Source organism: Rissa tridactyla, chromosome 9, assembly GCF_028500815.1.
Source record: "Rissa tridactyla isolate bRisTri1 chromosome 9, bRisTri1.patW.cur.20221130, whole genome shotgun sequence".
In the NCBI taxonomy this organism is placed as follows: Eukaryota; Metazoa; Chordata; class Aves; order Charadriiformes; family Laridae; genus Rissa; species Rissa tridactyla.
The window spans coordinates 32,980,192-33,006,626 of NC_071474.1; the positions used below are offsets into that span (position 1 = coordinate 32,980,192).

The following is a 26,435-nucleotide window of genomic DNA, read 5'->3' on the forward strand; positions in this document are numbered from 1 at the left end:
TTGAAGAGTCTGGCTCCTGCATGATCACAGTGCTTCCCAGGAAGCTGTCTTACACTGCTTGGAAATCCACTATGACAAGATGTATCAAGAGACTGAGTTGGCCGTACTGCTGGATGATTTTATGAGGTCAAGCATCTTAGACAGAAAGATCAAAAGTCCGTCCTAAGCCACTGTACTAGCACACAGAAGGGGTGGGGGTAGGTGGGGGGGATGTAAGTAATGGCATAGGAGAGAACTGGCTTTGCATGTAGTTTTCTGTAAGCTGAATGACCAGCTGGATAGACTGGAGGCAATCTTCTGTCAATGTCCTCTGTGAGACAGTCAGGAAAATCATGACTGGAAACAAGCATTTCAATCTAAATGCTTTTTACAAAGTATTTTGCTAAAAGATATTTATGTATGTTTGGTTTAAAACTCTTGCTACAGTCATATTTCAGTGTTTACGTATGTTCTGAATTACACTGCACGACCCAGAAAAGCACAAAATTCTCCAGTGTATTGGACAACAGAGCGAATTTTCTCCAGAAAGCTATAGTTGTGATGTCAAATAGATCAAAATAACTGATCTTTTTCATTACTCCATTTAAATTACTCTGTAGAAAGAAATAATTTCTGCCTCTTTCCTACCTAGTGTAAAACTGTTTTGATGGTGCTAAGACCCTACTGATCTCTAACCTGCTATCTCTTTTTCTTACTTTACCCTCTGAACTGTAAATAACAGTATTGTTCACAAATAGGTGATGCTGGCAAGTTTGGGTTCTACAGTTATTAATGTTTGGTTAGATCAATATTTCTCCATTATAAACATAATTTCAAACTGTAGAACACCATATTTTTTGTTTGAACAAATATCCTCAGTCTGGAAACAGAGGTTTTAAATTACTAAGCTTTTGATTTATCACTGTGGTCATGGCAGAAATGGAAAGAACTAACTTCCACCAAAGACACAGAACATGACTAAGATAAAATTACAGGGATATTTTTGTATGCATGTGTGTATATGTGCATCTCTATTTCTTCACGTTCTGAAGCATTCTGAAACAGTATGACATGGAGACGCAGAGCTTTCCTGAGCATCTGTGCTAAATGAACACTGTAGAAGAGGTTTCCCTAGCAACGCAAACCATATGTAATAGCTTAAAATAGCTTTTCTCCAGCTCCCAGGATTTCTTAGTGGTTTGCTCACAATTTCCATTTAAATCAAGGTATATTTGCCCAGTTCAAAAAGGTTCTTCATTTTCTCAACTTCTATTAAAATGAACAAGCTCTGAAAATGCCCATTTCTTGCAAGAATGCCTCCCTGCCTCTTGACTTCTAATTTATCAGGTAAACTGAAGCATAGCGAATGGTGACAGTGGCTGTCCACTTTATCAAATGTACTTACTATGTGTTTGCTGTTCAAAACATTTTATTGCAAGTATATTGGTGGTCTCTACTGCTTATTGTAACAGAAAACTAGTTATAGTAGTAGACATTCTTTTTTGTGATATTATCATAAGATAAGCTGTGCAACAATATAGTATAATGCATCGATCATAATCTGCATGCATTCCACTTCCCACTTGAGTAGCAGTTTATAGGCAAATTACTGAGAATGAAAACACTGATCAGTTCTTTTTGTGTCCCTAGGAAAACAGGGATCAAATGCTATCTTTAACATGAGCAACCTGTGATAGCAAGAGGCTGTGATTTCTTTGAGTTTATATAAGAACCAAGCAACAAATCTGAGACAGAACCCGTAGTACTGATTTTCAGATCCTAATGCATTAAAAAAGTTAGAAGCTGGCTGAGAGAGCTTGAATTTGATTAAATCAAATGTTAATGTACAGGTAAGATATCTTGATTCTTCTCCAAAGATTTTCAAAATATAAATAGCAAAACCAAAGAAAGAACCAGGTATCAGACATCGCTTTCTTTTCCAATGAATATGTTTAAATGAGTGATAGCTGGGAAAACACTGAAGAAAACATCTAATCATGTGCCTTTCATGTGCTATTTCGTTTCTAAATAAGGCAGCCTCGTGCAATGGTAGAACACAGCATGAGAATGCAGAACCTATTTCCTGACAAAACATTTTTAAACTGTAGTATTTAGATACTGTATCATATATTTCAAGCTCAAATGAAGTAATGGCTACTAGGTAGGGTGTTACTTTAAGTACTTTTAGTTATCCTTCAGACATCCTTTTAGTGAAATACCCTGACTTATCATATAGAATGGAAACAGTTACTAGAATGAAGTGAAAGATGGTTTATGTCAATAATCATTGGATGGGCAGAATTGTTGGGAAGAGCCAGGCTCTAAGATCTTGTTCTACCTATTTTAATTAGCTTTGATTTGAGTTTTGACTATTAAGCATTTGCTTGGAAAAAGGAGGGAATGGGGTTGACTGGGAGAATATTTGTTGTCAGCGGGAAGTTCTCTTGCCAGTGTGTCTGATGATAGAGTCACTGAGGTGGAGTCTGATTTCACAGAGGAGGAAATTTTGTTATAGTTTTTCTTTTGAGATTATTTTTTAAGTTTATTTCCTATACTTACATTAAGCTCTTTCTGTGAATCCTGACAGTACTTCAGCTTCATTTTTGTATTCATTTACCCTGCACGCTGACAGGTATGCTGTACACAAGCCACATTGTTTATTTTATTACCTAATGTAGTCATTCTCTAAATATAGTGTCATTACTTTATTCCAGCAGAATGAAAGGAGCTAAACCCTATTGGTATATATTGGGCTAAGTTAGCTGTTTGACTATAATAAATACCTTTATTTCTTTACATGTGAAAGATTTTAGTAAAGTCCTTCATTACAGTATTTCAAATAGTTCAAAGTAAAAAATTCAGCCACAAAACAATGGTGAAAATAAATCGTTCATTTCTTTCAGAATGCTGTCTAGCTGTAACTTTCAAATCAAGCCAACTCTCTCCCCCTTTTCCAAGAATGCTTCAACAAAAATATAATTTCCTGTTGATTTTACAAATGCGTATGCTCAGTATGTCTGTAAAAACTGCTCTGCATTGGTCACGTGTTTATTCATGTCCTTAACTTTTTCTAGAGACATTAAGAAGTGATTTTAAGAACAGTAATAACTAAGAAGTAATTTAACAGCTGTCTTTGCTGGGAGCAAGCTGTATAGAGTGGAAATGAGAAAATAGTTGAATCATAAAGAAATTGTTTTGAAATGAGTAGAATTGTCCTGGTTTCTTAAATTACTATTAAATGGTATTTTTTCCCTTGCCTGTAATAATTCATCTTTGAAAGTATGCATGTGCCTTTGTTCTTAAGTAAAAGTAAAGTAATCTCTGGCACCAGCAGATGCAGCATCTCAGTGATGCCAATGAGATGTTCATCAACCATCGTTGCTTATAATGTCCCCTGCTGCAAACTGCTCTTCCACTGTGCTAAAGCACTGAAAGGCCACGTGAGCTTTTCAAGCATCACTTCTGAGAGGAGATAAGCTACAGCATCTTAAATAACCCATTTCAAATGTCTCCAGTTTCAAATTCATATTTTGACCTTTAGTTAAAGGTCATTTTTAGAAGACAATTAGTTTTTGATTGTCCCTGAAGTGGTAATGAAGCAATTTGGCCATCTATAGCAGACTGGCATAAAATAATCTTTTTAAAGAACACTGCTGAATATATATCAAGTTATTATAAGTATTAAAGAAACCTCAAAATTCTTCACAAAACAGAAACATAATTTCTTTTCCTAACTCTTATTTCTTGCCAAATTCTGCAGTGTAGAAGTAATATAATTATTATTTCTAAGCACTTAAAATAAAAGAGAAGAGTAACAGTCAGCAAGAATTTGGCAAGCATAACATGTCCAAATAAACTGAAATCCTTCATTAAAAGGTTGTAGTAGGCATTATGGAAAACAGAAAAGAAGTAGTTGTTATTTATATCTTGGACATGAGAATATTCTTTGACACTGTCTCATATGAGATGGTACTAAGTTCAACCTGAAGTACTCTTCAGAGTAAACCATTATGGTATGGGTGCGAAACTGCTTTGAAATCATACTTTTAAAGTAATTATAAATGGTTTACTGATAAATAGGAAGCCAAATCAAACTGGGTGCCTAAGGAACTTTCCACTGACGTTCCACTATGACTTTTCATAAATTTTCGAAATTATTTGGAGATAAGAGGAAATAAAGAGAAGTCGTCCGGTAGGAACTTCATTACAATTGAAGATTAGGCCAAGCTGAGAAGAGCTGCAAGTATTTTGGACATAGGATAAGAATTGAATATTAAATCAGTAAATCAGAGACATTAAATAGGATCAGAACTGAATATTAACTCAGCAAATTGGAGACATCTGATAAATATAAGATGGAATTTATTTGTGCAAAGTACTGTATTTAGGAACAAATGACTGCAAAAATGACATATGGTTAGGGAACAGGTCTTTGGTACAGGGTCAGGAAGCTCACATGAATCACAAGCCAGGCGTGAGCAACAGTACCATACTGTTGATAACAAAAACCACTGAGCAGGATATTCAAACAGCTTTTTTAGTCAGAATGACATGTAAATACTCATGTCCTCTGTGCTAAAATTGTCAGGCTTTAATCAGAATGTATCCAGATCTGACCAGAGGACTGCAAGTACAGACGGAGTTGCTGGAGAAAGTCAGGAGAGCAATGAAAATCATCATAGTTGTCTAGCATAGGACGTCTGAAAGAAGATTGCAAAAATTGCATCTCTTTAGACTTAAAGCAGTTTTCAAATATATAAATGAATGATGTAAAGAAGAATAGTGTGGGAATAAGAATAACAAGGGGAACAATATGCTAACTACATCCAGGGGGGAAAGATCAAGGAAATAATGATCTTAAATTGTACTACAGATAATCAAGGAAGCGCCTAAATATAGTTGATCCAACTTTGTCATAGAAGGATTGATATGCTGTCTGATGTCCAGTGTTCTTTATTATGTTTGCAAACCTTTTATTTGTTAAAGTTAAGATTTTTGAAAGGTTTTTTTCATAATGTTGGAAGTTCAGTGAAAATAGAATTGGAGCAGTTATGCTTTCATTTACAAATAAAGGCTGTTGCTGTGTGAGATTAGGAATAATCATTTCTAAACTTTTGCCTTAGGCATCAGAGATGGTTCACAAAACTGAATTCTTACTCGTGAGGGGAAAATACTGTCATGGTGTACTACTCTGACTGCAGTGCTTTATCATCTTCTCTGCAAAGGATACATCGTAGTCCTTCCATTTACTAGATGCATTGTCATTCATTATCAGTCATTCTCGTGAATTAGTGCTTATTTGCTGTGCTTATTTGGATCATCAGTTTTTGGATACACAGAACTGTACTGTGCAATGCAAAAAAACCCTCTCAACCTGGTCTGGCCAGTGGTTTCATAGAATAATTCATATTTTCCGTTTTCACCAGTAAAATTATCACGTGTTTAAACATGATAAAATTACCATGTTTTCTTTTTTGGAAATGATCTTTTGTATTGAAAAATTAAGCAGGCATCATTTCAGTGAGTATCTGTTAAAAACTTTAGAGGACATGATGAATGTGTAGTGTAATGGCTCTCCCCAAAAAAGTGCTCAGCAGAAGGAAACATGACAGCATGTGTCCTTGATCTGTGCCACATTAGCTAACCAAAAAAATGGCATCATATCTGCAAGAAATTGGGCCTTGGCACTGAACAATGATTTAATCATTTCCACCTGTTCAATATATTCTGGGATACTGCAACAATTAAAGGAGTATGTTTTCTTGGTGGTGCCTTTGTTTCACGCTGGAATATGAGCCAAGGCTATTATCTGCTACTGGAAATAAAAATGGAACTGCAGGGAAACCCCTCATATAAGGGATAATATCCAGAATAGTCATGTATCTGTATGTGTCTATATATGTATATGTCAGAGACAGTAAGGGAAATGGTCTGTCAGTGATTTCCATATGGCTGACAAAAACAACAAAAAAAGACAATTAGATGGATGAGTTTACCTGTCTTAATAGGAACTAGCAAAATAACTGAACATCATAAATAGTCGCTACAGAAAATGCATTGCTTCAATTAATAAGATACTCCTCCTGACTATCTGTTTCCATGTACATCAGTACCAACAGCTTGAGAGTATGATATCAAAAGATTCTATTAAAATTAATTAGAAGTATATTTTGCCTCATATGGGAAATTAGAAAGCATGTATTTCTAGCAAAACTAGGGTTTGTCAACCAAACTAGGGTTTGTCAGCAATTTTTCAGCCACATAGTTAGAAAAAACGCATAAGAGAAAAATGATGAATGGATGCTACATTCATTACTGAAATCTAACTGCCTTTGGGCAACTCGGAATAGAGGTACACGCATCCTTACCAGCACACTTGGTCTTCAACAGTATGCATATAGAATCATAATATATCTCCCAGCAAGCATGTATAAATTGATGTGGCTATGTAACATAATGTTAATAAATAGCAGGCATAGCGCTCATATTGAAAGGTCAATACAGTCATGTCTGTGAGTCCAAATGTGATCAAGGGAAGCAATCAAGGTAATTCAGTATTATGGATTCTTCTTATTAGGAGGTACCAGCGCTTTTTCAGTTTGTGAGTACGTCAGAGATGATCATCAACAAGCTAAATTGCACAAAAATCCACAACCATGCCTTCTGAATCAAAGCAATTCACAGTATGTTTACAATGCATTGTTTCAGAGCTCACTTAAGCTCATACTTACTTTAAGCCAAACCTGAAATCTTTGAAGGCTTTTACTCTTCATTTGCATGGCCATATTCTGCTGGTTTAGCCTTATGACCAGCCCAGTAATACGACAATATTTTATAATGGGAAATACAGTGTACAAATAAACAAAATAACTCGGTATCTCTTCAGGTTTTAGCTAATTTCTCTGTTCTTCACCTGTGAAAAGGCCCTAGTCCTCATTCAAGGAGTAGATTGGTGAGAATCAGACTGGGTCAATGAAATGTGTATCTTCCACTCTTAGGCTTTATTCAAAACTGTAGATAAGACTTCCGTAACATCTTATAACAGGTCAGAGCCCATCATTTTAGGTGCTTCTAGAAGACTGCCTGATACCTTTTGAGTATGTTCCCTTAGCAATGCTGGATTAGACGGTCCCAAGGCATGCTGGGAGGCTTTATTTAACCTTGTGCCAATAAGCAATTTATTTATCTGTTATGCAGCTAGCATTTATTGCTTGGCCACACCTTAACTGGCTACTGTTACTACAAAACTAATGAGTTTTGGTGACTTAAGCCCTCATTTACTTTGCCTGTCTTTTGTCATGGGATATCATTCAGGAGCAAGCCCGTAGGTCAGAAGGGGTTCTTTAGGCGCTATTCAATTTGGGTACAGGAGTACCAAAAAAGATTGAAGAAAGCAGAAACAAGTGTATTGATTATAGTATATTCAAAATGGAACTACTGATTGGAACTTTTTTGTTTACCTTTCCTCCTCAAAAAACAAGCTTTATTTCATCAAACCCCAGGGTGCTACGTTTGTATCACTGAAAGCGTAAAGTCCTGACGGTTCTAGAGAAAGGCATCTCAAGTTTTTTCTGAAGAAACTGAGTATACTGCTTTCATGTCTTTGGTAGGAAGTGTTAAGCTGATAGCAGAAATTGCTTTCATAGTCTGCTCAAAATTGAGGTTTGGGCCTAATTTTCTATCCTTTTCTACTATTTTCCATGTCCAAGTGACATGTAGCAGTGTCCTGCTTTAGAGTCCAGCTAAAAATGGAGAGAGGTAAAGTCTTTGGATTAGAGACAACCACTCTGAAGATACAATTCCTTTAATGGAATAAAAGGCAAATTTGTATGAGATTGTCTTTGGTGTCCTCAGGTGGAAATGTGAAAGAGCATATGGTGGCAATAATTGTACAGTTCATTATGCAGTAGCTTTAATAGTGTAAGGAGATGGAGTCAGGCTATCCTGCAAATGTCTGATTTTTCAGATGTCTTAATTACTAGCAGATCCCATTGATTACACTTGATTATAACTATTTGGAACTTCTAAAGAAAAAGGAGACCCAAAATTATTTAAAAGGATGATTTCAAAGGTATAAACTGAGGCGTTATTCTGTAGCGATGAAAATACATCCAGCAACTAGATATAGATAGATATCAGGCTGCTTCTCTTTATTTCTTCTCCTCAGTATTTCTTTTCTACCCAATCAATTAGCATGTTAATTCATGTGTGGCCTGTGCTGGATGCTATAGGGGAAGAGAACAATGATTTACTTAATGATTTCTGTTGGTACATATTTAAGAATTTGGAGATATTTTAAGGCATTTTTAATGATCTATTTTATTTCCTTGGAATAAAACTTCAATTATACAGAAACTCATAGTCATGAATCACTTTCTAAACAATTTCTTACAAATTCAGCCTTTTAAGGTGTATGTTAAGGTAGGTTTTAACCTACAAGATGCATAAGAAGCTTTTACTGATAACTTTACAGAAAATACACTTATTTGAATATAACAATACTTTATGAGATATATACATTCCCAAAACTTTTCTAAAAGCTGCAAATTTAAATAGCTCAAGAGAAGAACTTAAACTTCAATGAATATGAGGGCACCAAACTTCGTGAGGTCTTCGCAGAAAGTTTGTATATAGTTGGAGAAAATGTCACATGTTATTTTAGAAGATAGTGACTTATTACCTTCCAGACTGAATTCATTATGCTTTTTTTACCTTCTTCTTCACCTGATATAGACTCTTATTTTGATTATTCAGTGTTCCTTATTTTTCTTCAAATTAAATTGACTTTCTCTCTACGGTGTGCCTAAGTTTTGGGGTTTTTTTTTCAGTAAATTTATACTGTTATCTGAAACAAGTTATACTAAGAATATGCTTCTTAGGCATTACAAACTAGTACACTCCTACCTCACTGATTTTATTTGGTAATGATTTTATGTAGTACATATGGACTACTAGTACTGTTTTCAAAATGACATTTTGGAATGCCTTTCTTTTTCTGTCCAGTCTGCAGGTGTTCTCTATACTAGATGTACAACTTGAAAAATAATAACTGCTAAAAATACACAAACTGTCAGCTTTGTTTTTACCAAGAGAAACTATAACTTCAAGTAAGATAGATTTATATTTAAATGCAATGCAGGTAACCTAAATTATTCCCAAAGACTGATGGCAATCTCATCAAATGGTGCAAATAATCACATTATAAATGCATAATTAGAGTCCAAGGTGGGGTAAACGTGGGCTAAAATTGTTGCTGTATAAGCAACTGACATCAATCTTGAAAAAAAATAATCATAAATTAAAGGGCATGATTAATCATGTAACTTGTATTAATATTTTCTTCTCTTTATTAACATCTTAAAAATAGCTCTCCCTTTGTGCTTACACGTTTAAGGTCCCATAGCTGTAATGTTTTTTCACCTGACCTTGCAGAAATTGTCTCTTAGTATACTAAACAAGCTGTGAAAGCAATGTGGTTTCAAATAAACCTTTAAAAAAAGCAAGTAATGATGCTTCCTTTCCACTTAGTTCAAGGTTATTTATGTACTTGCCAAGGAAGCAGTAAAAAAAAAGCAGTGAGATATTTGATGGCAACCTCACAGACTGTGCACCTCCATCAGTTCCCATTTGTGAAAGTTGCACCCACTGATAAAGTCAGAATGAGGACAACATTTCGGAAGGCTTATTTTTTCATTGAACTTAAGCATAATAAATCAAGACAAAAAATTAATATGCTGTAAACTTGTAAAAAAAAGGAAAATTTGACAAACTGGCAGATTTTGTTTTTATGGAATAGTTCTGTATCTTAAGCAAAGATCAAAATTTCATGACAATGTTCCTTTTCATTTTTTTAATGTGAATATGTTCCTCTTCATTTGAGTGTGGGTGTGCACATATATAAAGTGAGACTAATGCAGTAAGGAACTCTGCTTAAAAACAAAAACAGTTTCAGGGAATAACTTGTATAGAAGTATGGCTTTCTAAGTGCAGACTTTAAAACTCCTACCTCTCTGCAGATTCATCTGAATTCTCTTCTGTGATCATCTGCAACTCCTGCGTGGTTTTACCTGAATCTTCTTTGACACAGTTTTCCTCTGTGCTTGTTTTGGGAATATCCTCATTTGATCGAAGCCGTTCTATGAGATTTTGTTGATGCCAGGTTTGAATAGATCGATGGTGCACTGGGGTTGGACCTGGCACAGGTGCCAGTATATTGTGGTGGACAGGACTGCTGTTTTTCTTCAGCCCATTTCTGTCCCGAGAGTGGTTCTTCAACCTGTTCTGAACCGGTGTCCCTCTGTGCTCATATCCTTCCTGCTGATGGCAGCCCCCCGTGCCTGTGGAGCCTTGCGAGGGGTGACTGAACCACCTCCAGCGGAGCCTCAGGATCTGCTTCACATCAAACTCTTTCTTTCCAGAGACTGACATTTTTTTTCAGGAAAAAAAAAAAAGACAAAAGCCTATTCTTTTAGAAAGGAAATGGATTCTTTGTTATCTCTTGTGTTTCAACTCCTCTTCTTAAGAAAAGACAACAAAAGAACAAATACCGGTAGCTGTCTCTCTCTCTCTTCTGATTAATATACTGCAAGCTCTCCCAGCCGATGCTAAGCTGCTGCTAACTGTATAGGTGGGAATCCATACTGACAGGATGATGAGGTCAGACCTTAAACAAGTAAATCAGCTTAGCACAGGAAAGCAGCAACCATAACACTACCCAGCTGCTAGGCTTACACACTCGCAGCACTATAGCACAGCTCGCTAATATATAACCGAGCCTCACATGATCCTCAGGGATCTGAAGCTGCAACTTAAGATGCAGAAAAGCACATACAAATAAAGTGACAAGACTTTCTATCTCATGAGGTTTTCTATCAAGCCTGCTAATAAGGAATGTTGCATTTCACAGAAGATTTACAGAGAATTCATTTATAGTCTCCGTATGCAGATTTTTGGTAACGATTCACTGTGAAACTATCCTGCAGTTCATGTGTTTCCTTAAGGGGTTTGCATTTGTTTATCTTGCTGTGTAAAATTCCTACAAATGGCCTCAGTGTGGTAGCACTTACCTAAAGGAAAGAGGCAGCATTTGAATATATTGTGCAGAACTGTTTGTATTTTCTCACCTACAGATAGATTTCTCGATATAATTACAGGGGTATGAGAACAGAGAGAGGGAGCTCATGAAAATCAGAGATGTGCTCCCTGAATGACTGTATCTGTGGAAAACACACTGTTTCCTGGCTAAGTGCCTGTGTAAACACCCTTTGCCATCCTGCTCTTAAGTTCTCACGGATGGTGAAACGAGTGTGATTTTTTTAAGAAAACACCTTTCTTTTGATAGTGTGCACTGCAACATGTTTTCAGCAAATTTAATAGATGATATATAGTCATTCCCATCCATTCTTTAATAGGCGGGGCTGTGAGAACTGTTCCCTGTGAAAATTAGGACACAGAATGTTTCCACATGCAAATTGAAAATAATTAAATGGACTGGATTTTTTTTTCTTATGTTATATTCTCCCTAGTCTGCTCCTGGTGATCTATACAATGGTAAGCAGTGTGCAGAAATTAAAAAAAAGCTGTAACACAGAGTCAGTAAAAGAAGATTCAGAACTAAAGAGGGGTATCCCTCTCCAACACATCTTCTTATAACTCCTTTTCAGATGTTCCCAGGTTAGATTCCTTTTTCTCTGTGTTGTGATTTTTTTTTCTTCTTTTTCTTCTTTTTTTCTTCTTTTTTTTTTAAACTCTACTGATGAGATCCCTCAAACACTAAAATCTGCTTTTTTTTCTTTTTTGGCTCCACATAATGCAAATAGAGAAATGCGAAGCAGAGGTTTGAAAAGAAAAAGCAAAAAGAGAGGATAGGACTAAGGAATTATCAGCCTTTATGCTGGGCTGTCAAGCTCCTATCCTATACATGGTATTCAAGCAAATGATATTCAGTATCATGGACTGGATGCAGGTGAGATCAATTACAGGACAAGTGTAGAATAGTAAAATAATTGAAGAATATTATATTATTCAGATACATAGAGGGAAAGAAAAAAACTGTACAAAAGAAAACCTATGAGAAACAGTTGGCCATCAAAGGCAGGAAGGAAGAAGTTGAGGAAAGAGGATATTTGACAGACCTAGCCAATGCATCTCTGTTGCTATATAGAATATTGAGGCTGGCCAATTGCAATAAAATGTACATTAACATGTGATTTTGTAGTAGGGTAATTGCCCATTACAGACAGAACAAGAAAGATTTTGTTGCAGATAAGAATCCTTTCTCATATGAAAAAATAAACTATTCGTGGGAGCTAAAATACAAGCCCCGGCAAACCTTACTGCAGTGCTTTGGCATAATTGCTCCCACTGCTGACCCCAGTCCTTTGCTGTGGGTTGCTGTTCTCGCAGCAGTTGTCAGAGTTCACATGTGCCTCGGCTGCTTCAGTTAAAAGTCACGAGTGAGCATCCAACAAAGGCTGGCTTACACTCAGATACCAGGCTCTGGGTCTCAGCAGCTCTGAGGCAAGAACCATTCTGCTCACTGCTGTTCTTCCCAGCGCTGTGATTTACACAACAGCAAAGACTGCCACATTGTCACATACGGGCATCCCAAATCGGTGCAGCTCCCTTATAAAAGCAATACTCTGTTCAACAATACTTCATTAAGACAAACTGCGTGCTGTAATATTTACTTGAGAATGAAATGAAAGGAGGATTTCTGTGTTAGAATATCAGGCTGCAAGTGTTCCTAAAGCAACATGTTTTTAAAAGACTTCATTTTATGTGTTATAGGAATGGATAAAAACTAGAAAACTCGTTCAACTTCGAAGAAGGTATATAAAGGCCTGTTTGTGAGTTTAATAGTGGGTTTCAATTTAAGCTTGTTAAGAATATAAACTAATAAAGAAGCTGCTCCCAAACTTCAGGGAGTTTAAAGAATTTATAGGGAGTGAATGGATAAATGAAAATGCTGGCCACTGAGTAAGAGACCCTATTAAACGTCCAGAATTCAGTGTAAGATGTTTTCTCACTTTAATTATGACCTTTTATAACAATCTGAAATTTTCTGGAGACGCAAATGTTTAAGGTGTTTTTTCTTGCATTACAACTATATAGTATTTAATTTAATGTCTCTTAACTTTTCAGTTTCAGCCTACACACCTATGAATGTTATTTCATAAAATTTTTCATAATTTCATATTTCATAAAAGTAATGAGGCTTAGTGCTATCCATATATATTCCTCATCATTGCCAACATGGCATCGTGAGATCTATTGTAGGGAGGGAGTCTCTATATCCCAAGTTAATGAAATAATTTATGATAAAATCTTGTAGAGGTGGACAGAGAACATGGTTTCTCACTAATGTCTTAATCAGGTCATTGAGCTATCTCAGCAGCTCTGTCAATTCCATTTAGCAACAGCTCTGATACATTTAATCCACAGCTTTTCACCATCTCACAAAGCTTCTGTTGGTTTCCTTTCCTTAACAGACTTTTCCAGAAGTCATCCTTTACTCCTAGGTATCATCGAAAGCATATTCCTGCAATTGTGAATGTACAAGCAGTACTTCTGTTTGTGAATTACTCTGTTTCCTACTAACTCAGCACATGTTTTGGCAGATGTAAAGTGTATCTAGCTAAAATTAAAGAGTAAAACTGGACTTTTGCTGAAGAGACTATCTTGCTCAAAAAGTCAGCTTGTGTCAGCACAGAATATATTTCAGGTAGGGCAGAAGTAGGTTATTTTTCACACAGCTTGTTACCATTCTGGCTAAAATTTCAATGTGCTGTGCTAGGACAGTATAAGTGATTTGATAATTCAACACTTCAGGCCTGAAATGATTACAAGCAGGTATGTGGCATAAAGCTGCACCATGTTTATACATATGTATGCTACATACCTGCTTTTAATCATTTAGATCTATCTTCTGGTGAGAAAACTAAGTTCCCTTAAAACTGAATACAATGTGAGTGTTTACTTCTCGATGATTTCTTTGTGAATCTCTAGCATAATTTTGGGTGTATCTGTGACTGGGTTCAAACTTCTAAATGTGAAAAGATATAAGATTTTCTGTTATTATTGTTACTAATTTAATATGTTTGGTCTCAATTAGATAAATATTCACCATAATAACATTATTTTTTTCCCTCACGATTGGAATTCCCCAAAGAACAGGGTTTTCTATGGCTGCAGCAAGAAGGTCAGGGAGCTGGATGGGCCACCAAGAGGGTCAGGGAGCTGGAGCATATGATGGATGAGGGGAGGCTGCTAGAATATGATCTGTCCAACCTTATGAAGAAAATTGCTGCCTTCAGGTACCTAATGGGAGAGTACAGAGAAGACAGAGCAAGGCTATTTTAGAGGTGCCCCGTGATAAGATTAGAGGCAAATGTTGAAAGATGGGAAAATCTGGTTAGATATAAGGAAAACTTTCGCCCCATGAGGGTGATCAAGCAGATGGGAAGACGTTCCCAAGAGAAGCTGTGACATCTCCTTCCCCAGAGGAAGTCAAATCCCAAATGGACTTGGTCCTTTGTATCTGCTCAGATTGTACTTGCTTTGAGCAGGTGGTAAGACTAGATGAGCTGCAGAGGTCCCTTCCAATCTGTTATTCTGTGACTGTGTGACATGCCAGCGAGTGTTTGAGATATTTATCTAATGGCTACAGTAGAGCCAAGGAAAACTAATGGGATACTCAGTTATGAAAAATAGTTACATTTCTAGAAATCTCAACTCCAGTTGGGTAGCTAAGTATCACGGTCTGAAGTTGTGGGGGATTTCTAATTGTTCATCCCGTAGGAGGCTTGCTTGTAGTTTGGGGAAAAAGAAGTCTTTATTCTCTGAAAAGCCTCCATTTGATTCAATAGGTATAAGCTTTTGAGGAAGATCTTTGATCAGGTTAGGAAATCGCACTAAATATGATGGTAAACTGGCATCTAGCAGGAAACTGGCATAATTTTAAAAGGTTTGTATAAGCATGCTGAACTTCCAGATCATGTGGAAGATCTGTGTTAATAGTAAGAGTCTAAATAGGTGTTTACAATAATTTTAAGATTACAAGTCTAAATAAGTAATACAACATTCAAAGTAGCAAATTATAAAATTATTTTTGTCATAAACTACCTAGAAGAAGAAATTGAGAATTTTCTTTCTGTCACAAACCACATTTTAAATAGACTTCAAAAATGACTTAGCTACAGCTGCCTCCCATGTTCATCTGCCACCAAAACACTTTATAGAAAAGATTTTTCTATGGCATTTCAAAATGTCTGGATTTTCTAGTTAATAACTTAGTAATTTCTTTTTTTGAGAATTTAAGCAAGCAGAATATATTCATGCAGTTATGTAAAGTTTATTCTCCCCTCGAAAGAGACATAGCAAATGATCTCTCATTCTTTTGCTGTTTGCCCTGAGCTGGTAATACACTGCATGTATGAAAAGCCTATTAGAAAAATCTCTCTCTGTTCCCACAAGCCTAGCAAAGAATAATAAAAAGGAATCATCTAACTTTCATGTAGAATAATTCAACAAAGATACCATCTATGGACTCTAAAACTGGGAGTATTGCAAGGACTAGGTTACTAGCAAGACCTAATGAAGTAGATCTTTGCTGGATGTGAGGCAGACCAGAAAAAATGAATTTTTTTATTAGATAAAAGTCAAGGATAGCTTTGGACCAGAGGTCTTCAATGCCAAGCTCACTGACCCAGATAGGAAAAATCTGCAGATGCTGAATGAGACAATCAAAAAAGCAAGGTAAACACAGAAAATTAAGAATGTTTTTTCATATTTTTCAAGATATTTGATGTCTATTCTGACATTACGTTTTTTAGAAAGCCAAGTTAATTACAAGCTCGTTATCCACACTGTATAATCTACAGTGCTTGCATTTGGGGAAATCATTATAACAACATCTACATATGTACAGATTCTTGCTAACTAAATAAAATCCTATGTAAAAAAGCTGTTGCTCTCTACACAAACACTGTGTTCTACATGGTCTTCACAGTTGTGTACTCAGCCTGTGTACTTATACTGCATATGAGGCCAGACAAAGAGAACAACCTCAATATTTTTATTACACTGTTTTGAAAATAGTGCTTCAAGAGAACTCCCATTAGTCCATCCTTTGTAAAAGAGAGATTCCAGGAAACATCTGCATAGCACAGCACCAGCATTAACAGAAGTCAAAGTTAAATGGAAAAGAACATAACAAAACCAAAACCAAATAGCTATATTTAAAATCTGCAGGAAAGTTCAATTTTGTTTTAAAAGAAAACTTTGAACCCCAGCAATTGCAAATCAGTTTAAGACAATCAGTTACTTTTGATACTTCCTACTAAAGGAGGTAGTAGAGATGATCTACTTAAGAGAAAGTGTTGACACGTTTAAATGCAATTGCTTCCTCAAATAACTGGAAGCTGTACTACAGATTGCAACCCACCTACAAAGCTGTATGCCAAAATTGGAAAAAAATCACAGCATTTCTACAAGATCCAAGGAAAAAGAATGTGAGAAGTAAGCCTGGTATAAGTAAGTGTGATTAAGATCTTGCTAAACAGGAAGAACATTGTCACCCTCAAAATGAAGCCAGAATATTAAAATAGAATAAGAAATAGCAAATTGACTTACAATCAAGCAGAAAGAGTCTCCCATGAGCAAGGACTTGAAAGTGATGACACTAGTGCAGCAAAAGTAAGCTCAAACACATGACTTGAAAAGAAACTCCTGTCACAGGTCAGGAACTAGATATTAAAGAATGGAAAAAATGTGGATAGATGCAAAGAAGTACAAAAATCTTTCACACTGATTTTTATAATATTTTGTAAAATTTAAGATATTTTTCTTGAATTTTCACACTGTTGTGCTCAAGAAAAGACAATTTTTACATTAATTATTTCGTTACCTACTGGTAAAATCAAGGACCATAATACAACATTGTAAAATGGAAGAGGTAGAAAAACTTAACAATAATTATGAACTTATTAAGAGTGTGGAATTTAGCCTTTTCTCATTCTTGGTCGTCTTTGTATACAAAAAGATTAAGTCAGTTGCCTAAGCTAACAAGTCTTTTTAACCCACCAAAATGTATCTATTATTTGCTGTCAGGGACTGAGGCAGATGAGAGAGAAAAGACAATTGCCAACAGATTTGAATAATGAAGAAAGGTGGCAAAGGGTTAGGGCCAGGATTTTCCTAAATTATTACTTATTCTGGGTGGTTTATTTGAGACATCTGAGAAACAGAAACATAGTGCTTTCCAAAGCACGGTTGTTTAAGTGGTATTTTATTGAACAGTTAAATATACTGTTCAGTTTAGAAAATCTTGTTTAACTCTCATCTTTTCCCTTAAGGTTTACTATGGACCAGATGACCTCTGGAGGCCCCTTCCAACCTCACCTGTGATTCTGTAATTCCTACTCTGTCCAGTACTAACAAGGAAAATGGTACTGTAAGCATGCTGCCAGGTTGCAGCATCCATCTTCTCAGTCTGCAGGTATGTGGTACAGCTGTTACACAGCCCTTCTGCAAACTCTCTTCCCTTCTGCTGAAGCAGCGGCTCTTCTAAATCTCTGCCAGCTGGTATGAGAGTTTGGAACGAGGTATGCTGGGGGCGGTTTTCCTTAGCTCCTTCCCTGGCTGCTTATGGAGACTGCAGACTTTCTTGATATAGCACATGTATAAACTCATGGAATTTTTATGAAGAGAAATTATATACAACTACTACTCTTATAGAAGATCTGCCCTTTATGAAGTGACACTCCCAACTATCAGGAAGGATTAGCAGAGACAGAAAAAGGCAGTCTGTAATTTTGCATGTACAAATGGTGCTTTGCATACCATTATATGTAGAGTAGAAAACTAATAGGTGCATTTTGACTTTCTAAGAGCCCATTTCTAAGAAAGCATTTTTCCATTTGGGTTAAACAAGCAAATTTCGTCTTACAATGACTTTAAAATAATCTTAAATATACTCAAGATGAAAAAATCCTTATGAAATTTTGAAGGCAAAATTTCAAACTTAATATTGATTTTCTTTTGAGGAATAAAATTACATTTCTAGGAAATTTTTTATTCTGTATATCTCAGAAACAAATGTTTTACTGTATGACTTACTAAAAATTCCTACTGCTATGTTTTCAATTTTTATTAATTAAGTATGAGAAAAACTTTATGCAGAGATACTAGCCTGAATTTAAGTATTTAAGGGTATTGTTTTTCTGGTTGGTTAGGTCTTTGCTTTTAAGTTCTGCCAGGTATTTAAATAAATTATATTATTATATTGATCTTTGTTGAAGGGAAATATGACTTAGAACTATCTATGACCTAAAATTGAAAATATTCAAAATATAAAAATTCTCTTCCATGCAAAACCAAATCAATTGAATACAGAACTACAAATTGTATTTGTAATAGAAAAATCTTAAACTGGATGTCAATAAAGAAAGAGAAGACATGAGGGGGAAATAATTTTTTACGATCGGTTTCCTACTGTAAATAAGTATGGTGGATTTGTCAACTGAGAACACAGTATAAAAAGACATTATGACGTATGCGCTGTTACTAATTGGAGGGAAACTTGGATATAAACCATTTATGGCTTTAAGATCAACAACATACTAATCAATCTGTCACTTCATAGACAGTCAATATAAACTATATAGATTAAAACTAATCATAGAGTCATTTAGGTTGGAAAAGACCCTCGGCATCATCAAGTCCAACCATCAACCCCACTCTACAAAGTTCTCCCCTACACCACATCCCCCAACACCACATCTAAACAACTCTTAAACACATTCAGGAATGTTCCCAATGTTACTGTATCCCAATCAAGCTCCTAAATTAAAAAATAATGGGATCTTGACAATCAAGCTTTGTTATTATTAGCATAAAGCTGTTAGAAGTCACTGTGTCATACACTGGGATGTAATATAGCTACTGCAAATAATGTAAGGATAGTCTCGCAAATAATGTAAGGATAGTCTCTCAAGTAACTGAGGAGGTAGTAAAAGTAATCCAAGTTTGGTTCAGTTCAGGAGTCATACAGTCTGTCTTCTTTTTGGTGAGAGGGTTCAATAAAATTATTCTATATTATTCTAATATAATCAATTTTATATGTGTAGAACTTCATAAATATATTGCATGCAGTATTCTAAATCCTTCCTCCCAAAAAAATGCTTTATTCATTTGAATCTCTCACTAGTTACTACCTGTTTCAGCATAAATTCTAGCATTAGACTGCTGGTAATAGGCTGCCTTCTGTAAGAACTCACTGTCTTGAAAGTTCATCTCTTAAAGCTACAACAGACTTCATATCTGTCACAAACATTACCACAAGTTTGACCTGCTTAATGTAGTGTGTATAAGATGTCTTGTTGCCTATATTGACCTATAAAATAAACCGAATTAAAAAAACCCCTTACTGCTACTTAGCAGTTAATAAGAACCCATCAAAGAAATGTGTTGACATTACTAAAATCTCCATATAACGTGCCACAACTTTGTAGTGCAAGAGGACAGCAAGCTTTTGGTTTCAGTATAACTGATTTAATATTTTATACGCTGTTTTCTGGAAACTGCACAAAGTACTTGGAAAAATGTCTTGTGTTTCAGAAATGCAAGAAACATCCCTTTTCCCCTATTAACTCCAAGTAGCACACAAATGTCACACCTCCTAGAAGTAAGTGCAAAGTTGAATCTTAATGTATCTACTGTCAAGTCAGAATGTGTCTGTCGGCTTTTGAGTTTTTTTTTTTATTTGGAGGTTGGTTTGTTTGCTTATTCTTGAAGTATCCTACTAGTTCAAGTACTCCAGAACAAATTATTTTCATTCTCCTCTCACTGGCCCTTAGTTACCTTCTGCAGGAGTTTTTTTCTATAGAGTCTGAAGTAAGGTAAGCGTGTCTGTCGTAAGAAAACAAATCTGAACTATTGCAATAACCTTGAACACTAGGTAGGCAACTATGACCTAAATAGAGGTTGTCTTCATTACTGCTCATGCAAAATGTTGTTTCTCAGGAAAAAAAAAAGGATACTAACCAAGCAATTGGAAATTTAGCTATGTACTGTGAAAAACACTGTTGTATGTTTTAATTCCATTTTACTGAGATTACATTCTCCTTTTTGATAGTAGTGTTTCCTATTTACAAAAGCAGTTACTGCAAATAGAAATTTAAGAAAATGCAAGTATGTCTGCATTGTTTCTTTATTAGATGCCATCAACTTAACTCTACACTGCTTCCTATGTGAATTGACACATAACTTTTTTCTTTTACTAATCACCTGAATCAAAAGGGAAAACAATTGCCTACACAACATGATTGTGACAATGTGATGTTAAGAGCTATGGAGATATTCAAAACAATGCTATTTATAGTTTTTATGTAAATCTATAATAGGCTGTATCACAGAAAAGCATATCCTTACCTTTTTCCATTGTAGTGTCATAGAATGATTCTGGTTGGAAGGGACTTCAGGAGCTTTCTAGCCCAACCTCCTGATCAACACAGGGCCAGGTATGAGGTCAGAGCAGGTCACTGAAGGTTTTATCTACTTTCATCTTGAAAACCTCCAGGACATCAGAACACTTCTGGGAAACCTGTTCCAATGTTTGACTGTCTTAATAGTGAAAAAGTATTTCTTATAACTGATCTGAACCTCCCCTGTTTTAATTTATCCCCACTGCTTGATGTCTTTCCTCCTCCTCCCACGCTCTGTGAAAAGCCTAGCTCAGTCTACTTGATGACCTTCCTGTAGGCACTGGGAGGCTGCTGAAACTGTCTCTTTTCCAGGCTGAACAAGCCCTGTTCCCTCAGCCCTCTTCCTCTTTGGGCAAATGCTTCAGCCCACAACCATCTCGGTCACCCCCTGCTGAACTCACTTCATTTTATCAATATCTTTCTTGTGCTGTTGGTGCAGGAAGCGTGCAAACTTGGCAGTATCCCATATGTGGTCTAATGAGTGCTGAGTAAAACATGACTACTACTTACCCCTAAGTAGTAGAATGGTAGATGCAAGTTTTAATTGCATTTATTACATGTAACAACTGTATCAAAATAAGCATTGATTCTTAGCATATGGTGACATATATTCCATAACTGTAAAAGGATCATGATAGTTATGTTCAGGTAGAAAATGCTTGAATTTTTTGCTTATTCACTGATAATAACAACCCTTATTTATCCACCAACTATTATCATTGGATATTAAAGAGTATGGAAACGATCTGGCATACCCTCAACAAACCCTAGTATTTAGATTTGACACTTGTCAGTATAGGTCTGTATCATATGCCATCTCAAAGCCTTGACAGAATAAGGACTTATGCCCAAGGTCAGTCTTCTCTGGTAAGTTTTTGAATGTGACTCTTGTTCATTGTCTCTTAAAACGTAATATATGCTGCCTTTAATGTCAAGAGAGGGAGGCCCTTGAGGCCATTGTATTTCTGTGCATTGTAGAATGCAATGATTCTTAGATGTATTTAGTTTTTAATCCCACAAATGTCTTCTGAGGCTCATGAAAGGCACTGCATATGTCAATAAAAAATCCACAGAACGTGCGGCCAGGCATTTCCTCCAAATCATTGACATCAGAGGTTACAGAGCTTTTCGATTATTCATGGAAAAATGACCTGCCTTGGGGCAGGTGTTGGAGAGGTTTGAGGCAGTCACTTCAAGTCTTTCTCCTTAATGAGTTATCTAACTTCCAATACACATACTGATTCCAACACAGACGCAAACTCGAGTTCACACAAGCTCGCTTCTTCTATCTGCAAGTGTGGAAACAGGCTTTCTGCTATACCATCTGCTTTACTTTTAGATTAAGACAGGGAAGCATGCAATTTTGTTACAAGTAAGGCAAGTAAGTTTGAGGCTATTACTACTGGATTTTTGTAACATAATAATCCATCAACCTTTTTTCTACCTTCAGTTTCCCTCCCACTTATCATTAGTTTTCCTACCAATTTTCTTACATATTTGATCTCTCCTTTGTGATGCCATAAGAATGCAAGGTACAGAATACTTTTTAAAATCGTATGATTATAAGCATCACAGTCAAAGCGCATCTGAAAAAGTGCTGTAAACCAATATCCTTGTCAGCACACTGTCTCCCAGCGTCCTACCACCATCCTTTTGGTCATGTCACCTGTAAAAACACACAATAACTCAATTTTTACTTGACAAAAAGCCATACAGATCCACATCACAATACTATCGTTGTTCAGCCTGGCTCTAGCTGTTAGCTGCCAAGATGCCTTGAGGCTACACTTTTACTCTGTGATGCTAGCCTAGAATATAAACACACAGACACATTTAAACCATTCAAGTCCTATCCTTTGCATGCAAAAAACTTTAGTGCTGTCATGTTTGCAGTTTTTAAAATAGACAGGCTCAGCATCTATATTTTGATGCATAAGAAATTTTTAGTAAATGTTCTAATATTTTCTGGGGTGAAAATGTAGACGTACATATGGGTACAGCATCATAAGATGAAACTGGAGAACTGATAGTAAAATATAGCATGGTTTATCTTCATGTATATTTATCAATAATAATAAAGGTAATAAACTACGTAGTGATCAAATTTGCAAGTGGTAGCAAATTTCAAGGAGAGAGGAATAACATGAAGCGTCCAGAAAGAAAAGATTACTGAATATAAGATACAATATTCTGAGGCAAAGCCTATTAATGACAGATTCCCAAAGGAAGAGAGAAATACGGTTTGTTGAAATGGAGGAACAGAACCCAACACATCAAATCTGATTATTTAGCATAAAATGGTTGAAAAATCCAGTTACAAACCAGGACAGGGATATGGTGGAGAATAGCATCTCTGGTTTTAGTGTGGATTATGCTGTCTTAAATTTTTTCAAAACTTCATCAAGTGTCTTATTTGATTCAGTCCCATATCTCTCAATCTTGAACATGAATTCCACTGTGACTTGTGCCACCCCAAACATCAATGATGTGAGAGGATTTTCTGTAGGTGTAATAATCGGAGTTTCTGTGTTAAAAGCTGTAGACAAGCGGTTCTTAAGACAAAAGCTTTAATTCCATTTTAAGTTTCCAGCTCAGTTTTGGGTGTTTGAGTGAGATGCAGATAGCCTATCCTGCATGTGTGTAAGACAGCAACTCTACGGTACTGTATTGATCAGCAGGAATTTCTGGTACTTCTGCGATAATGCCAGGGAGCACCATCATTGATGGATATATGTGTACGGACGAGACTTGGCAATGGAAGGTAGCTCTTTTCTTTTTCATTAAGCAAAATACTTGCAGCTGCATACATTAACTATAGACATTCTTGAGATAGCAAGGAGAGCGCTGTTGTAATAAATTAAATCATATTGCAAATACACTACCGGAGAGCTGTTCTAGAAGAACAGCAAAGGAGGCCTAGCAAGCCTCCTGAAAGTAAACTTCTGCTGAAATAAATTGGTAATATCTAATTAATGTTAGTTAGTATATGTCACAAATAAGTGAGTTGCTCTTGGTTGATTATGTCAATTTAAAAGGCTGTTTACATCAAATAGTTTTGAGGTCTCAATTTTAATATAAGGTACTTTTACTTTGCTTTAGAACACATTTTAAGGTGTTTGATACAGTTGGAGTGACAGTATTTGGCATTTTGGCTTACCCAGTTTCCTAAATTAAGTTACTGATAATACCTCTTGTTAGTGAGTAGCTGATGGCTTTACACTTTCTTGATACAATGAACATTTAGGAATACTAGATGTTATCACCATTTTAATGTAAAATACAATTGACTTTAAAGAATAAAGTCTGTCATTGGGGTGGCGTTCATGTGGAATTAATGATCATAGGAAAAAATATACCTACCAAATTCCACTGCTTTAAAATACAAGATTCTGCTAACCATTGAAACATACAGAAAAGGCTTTGACATGCAATTGCATCTTAATCATTGTTAGTGGTTGATTATTCTTTTTAATGCTTTATTTCATAATTTTATGCTTCGTGTCAGTGAAAATGTTATGGGAGAAACCAGTGGGAAAAGCAAAGCTATTTGCCTCTCCTTACTTAATAACTCCTTCTTGCTGATCCATTTAGCTATTTTTTCCCCTCTGAAATTGCTTTCTGTATGCTGGAACACAGCTCATTGTTTTTCTGCCTGACACAGTCTAATCATTCTGGCTTGCAGACCTCTCACATGATAACAAGTACATGCCACAGAAAGGCATTACTGTATTACTAGGACATATAGTCCTCTTGCAAAATAACACGTATTTTATACTCTAATGGAAACAATACAGAAATTCTAAAAATCTGTTGAGCGATTCACATAATTTATATATTAGGAATTTTAATCATGTTCTTTCCGCAAACTTGTTAAAATCTAAGAAGCTTTACTAAAAAGGTGAAAATTACTCTGCCTGGTTTTTTATACCAGTATAAGAATTATTTTCTTTCTACAACAACTTGTAAAATTACAGTTGCCTTTTCAGTGGAGTATTCTTTAACTTAAGTGTCTTATTTTTGTCAATATTTTGATTAATGCTGCACAAAACTTTTTATACAACTGTTGATATTATTTTTTCAGTTTTCTTTTACTTTTTAGGGTTTAGATATAATTATATGCTTATAATACATTCATATGAAGCATTAAATGTTGAAGAAACCTGTTAATTCTACCTTGGGTTTTGTTGTTGTTGTTTTTTTTTTCAGGAGTATCAATTAAGGCCTAGTGAAGGAAACTTTGTTTAAAAAAGCAAAATAAAAAATACAGCTAATAAACAAATTGATGACCAGAGTGCATTTTAAATTCTTTGGCAGTATTCTTACAATCAATACTGAACTGGGGTGCATACAAAATTTTTAGACTTTCTGGAAATAAAGTTCAACTCATGTAAGTTTCATTCTTACAATAGTTTACATCTGAAAATGGAGACAAATAAATTCACTTGCAAGAGACTTCTAATTTACATTTAAGATTGTAAATTTATACAGCCTATATTGGTTAACTTACATTAATGTATCTATTGCACTAACCCAAAAATTTTGTACAAAATGCCAAAAAATAAGAGATCCTTTTCATAACAAAGACTATATCTTTTTTATAACACAAGCTACTTATGCAGTCTGTTGAGTACTTCTTAATGATTTGATGTAATATGTTGCATATCATCTCTCCATTCTAAACGTGCCTCCCTCCTTTAGAAACAAACCAGTTTTTTCCCCCCAATATCTTGCTAAGTAGTTTATTTCAGATAGTAAAGCTATTTTAAGTACATAATGCTTCTTGCCTTTTACGGTGTTCTATGATGGTAGAGTCTCTGATGTTGTATTTAACATGAAGATTGCAGACCTTATTAAAGTACTTAAAAGTGTATAGCTGAGCTTTGTATAGATGGCAATGACACATTTTCTTATCCAGGCCAGTTTTAAGTATCTAAAATTCTAATCTATTCTTTTTGGCATAGATCTTTAGATGACAGTTGGACTTGATGATCTTAAGGGTCTTTTCCAACCAGAATGGTTCTATGATTAATTGAATTCATGTAATTAATGGAGCGTACAGAATAATTGTAATTCTCTGATAATCTGTAATTTGCAAGTATGGTTTTGTATTTTGTGTACATTGCACACGTTCTGCAATTAATAACATATTGTAAACATCTGGACAACATTTTTCCTCTTCCTTCACTAAAGAAAGTATTAAGGCAAAACACTGCCTCTCTGAGGCTCACATCCTTCAGGAAAGACTGCAGCTTCCTGAAACTTTCTGGTTCCCCTTGGTAAGATTCTTTGGTCTGTACCCAACTTGCTCTCGCCATATATCACTAGCTAGGCTGACTTTAGCATGACTCCAGATTTGCCCTTTTAGGTCACTCATTTCCGAGTTCGACATTAGCCAGTTCTCCTGTCCCCTCAGCACTTGGAGGCCTTGATGCTGGCGTCTGCCAGGCCCCTGCAGCTCGAAGCAGCTGGCTGGACAAAGGTAGGTCTGGGAACCACGGGCTCCAGGGGCCTCTACTTCATTTGTCCACATGTTTTCAGCCTGGTTGAGACAGTCTGAGCAGCCGAGGAACCCCTGCCTGCCTGGCTGGGCCTGGGGCGGCCCTGTGGGGACAGGGCCCCAGCTTGGCACACTGGGGCAGGTTAGGCCCTGCAGAGCCTTGATGGCGCCGGGGAAGGGGGGAGCTCCATGGGGAGCCTGGGAGAGGCGGCAGAAAGAGCAACCTGGCAGGGAGGGTGAATGGGGTAATACAGATTTTTTTTTTTTTCAGTCCCTGAAATATCTACAATAGCTGAAGCACAAAGCGGGGCAGGAGGAAAGGCCCTGCTGTGCAGTAACCCTGCAGAGAAGGAGAAGTAGCTCTTCAGCGTTCAGGTCAGTGAGGGCTCCTGTGATGGGATTTGTTGGGAGGCACACAGTCAGAAGGGATTCTAGGCTCTTCACCATTAAGGGCATTCCCTGTTAGGAGCCCAAAT

The 26,435-nt window shown here is 36.1% G+C and overlaps 1 protein-coding gene across 2 annotated transcripts in view; it reads right to left on the bottom strand.

Moving 5' to 3' along the window:
• The window catches only part of KLHL4 (kelch like family member 4), a 93,345-nt gene that overhangs the window by 35,547 nt on the left and 31,363 nt on the right, over nucleotides 1–26,435 (bottom strand). Inside the window, exon 1 of one of the 2 annotated variants that reach the window (XM_054215259.1) lies at nucleotides 9,986–10,808. The exons of the other annotated variant lie outside the window; for it this stretch is intronic. Coding sequence (XP_054071234.1) covers nucleotides 9,986–10,407 — 422 coding nt within the window. The 5' untranslated portion in view covers nucleotides 10,408–10,808. Of the gene's footprint in view, nucleotides 1–9,985; nucleotides 10,809–26,435 lie in introns of those variants that run through there. 2 annotated transcript variants of the gene reach the window in all.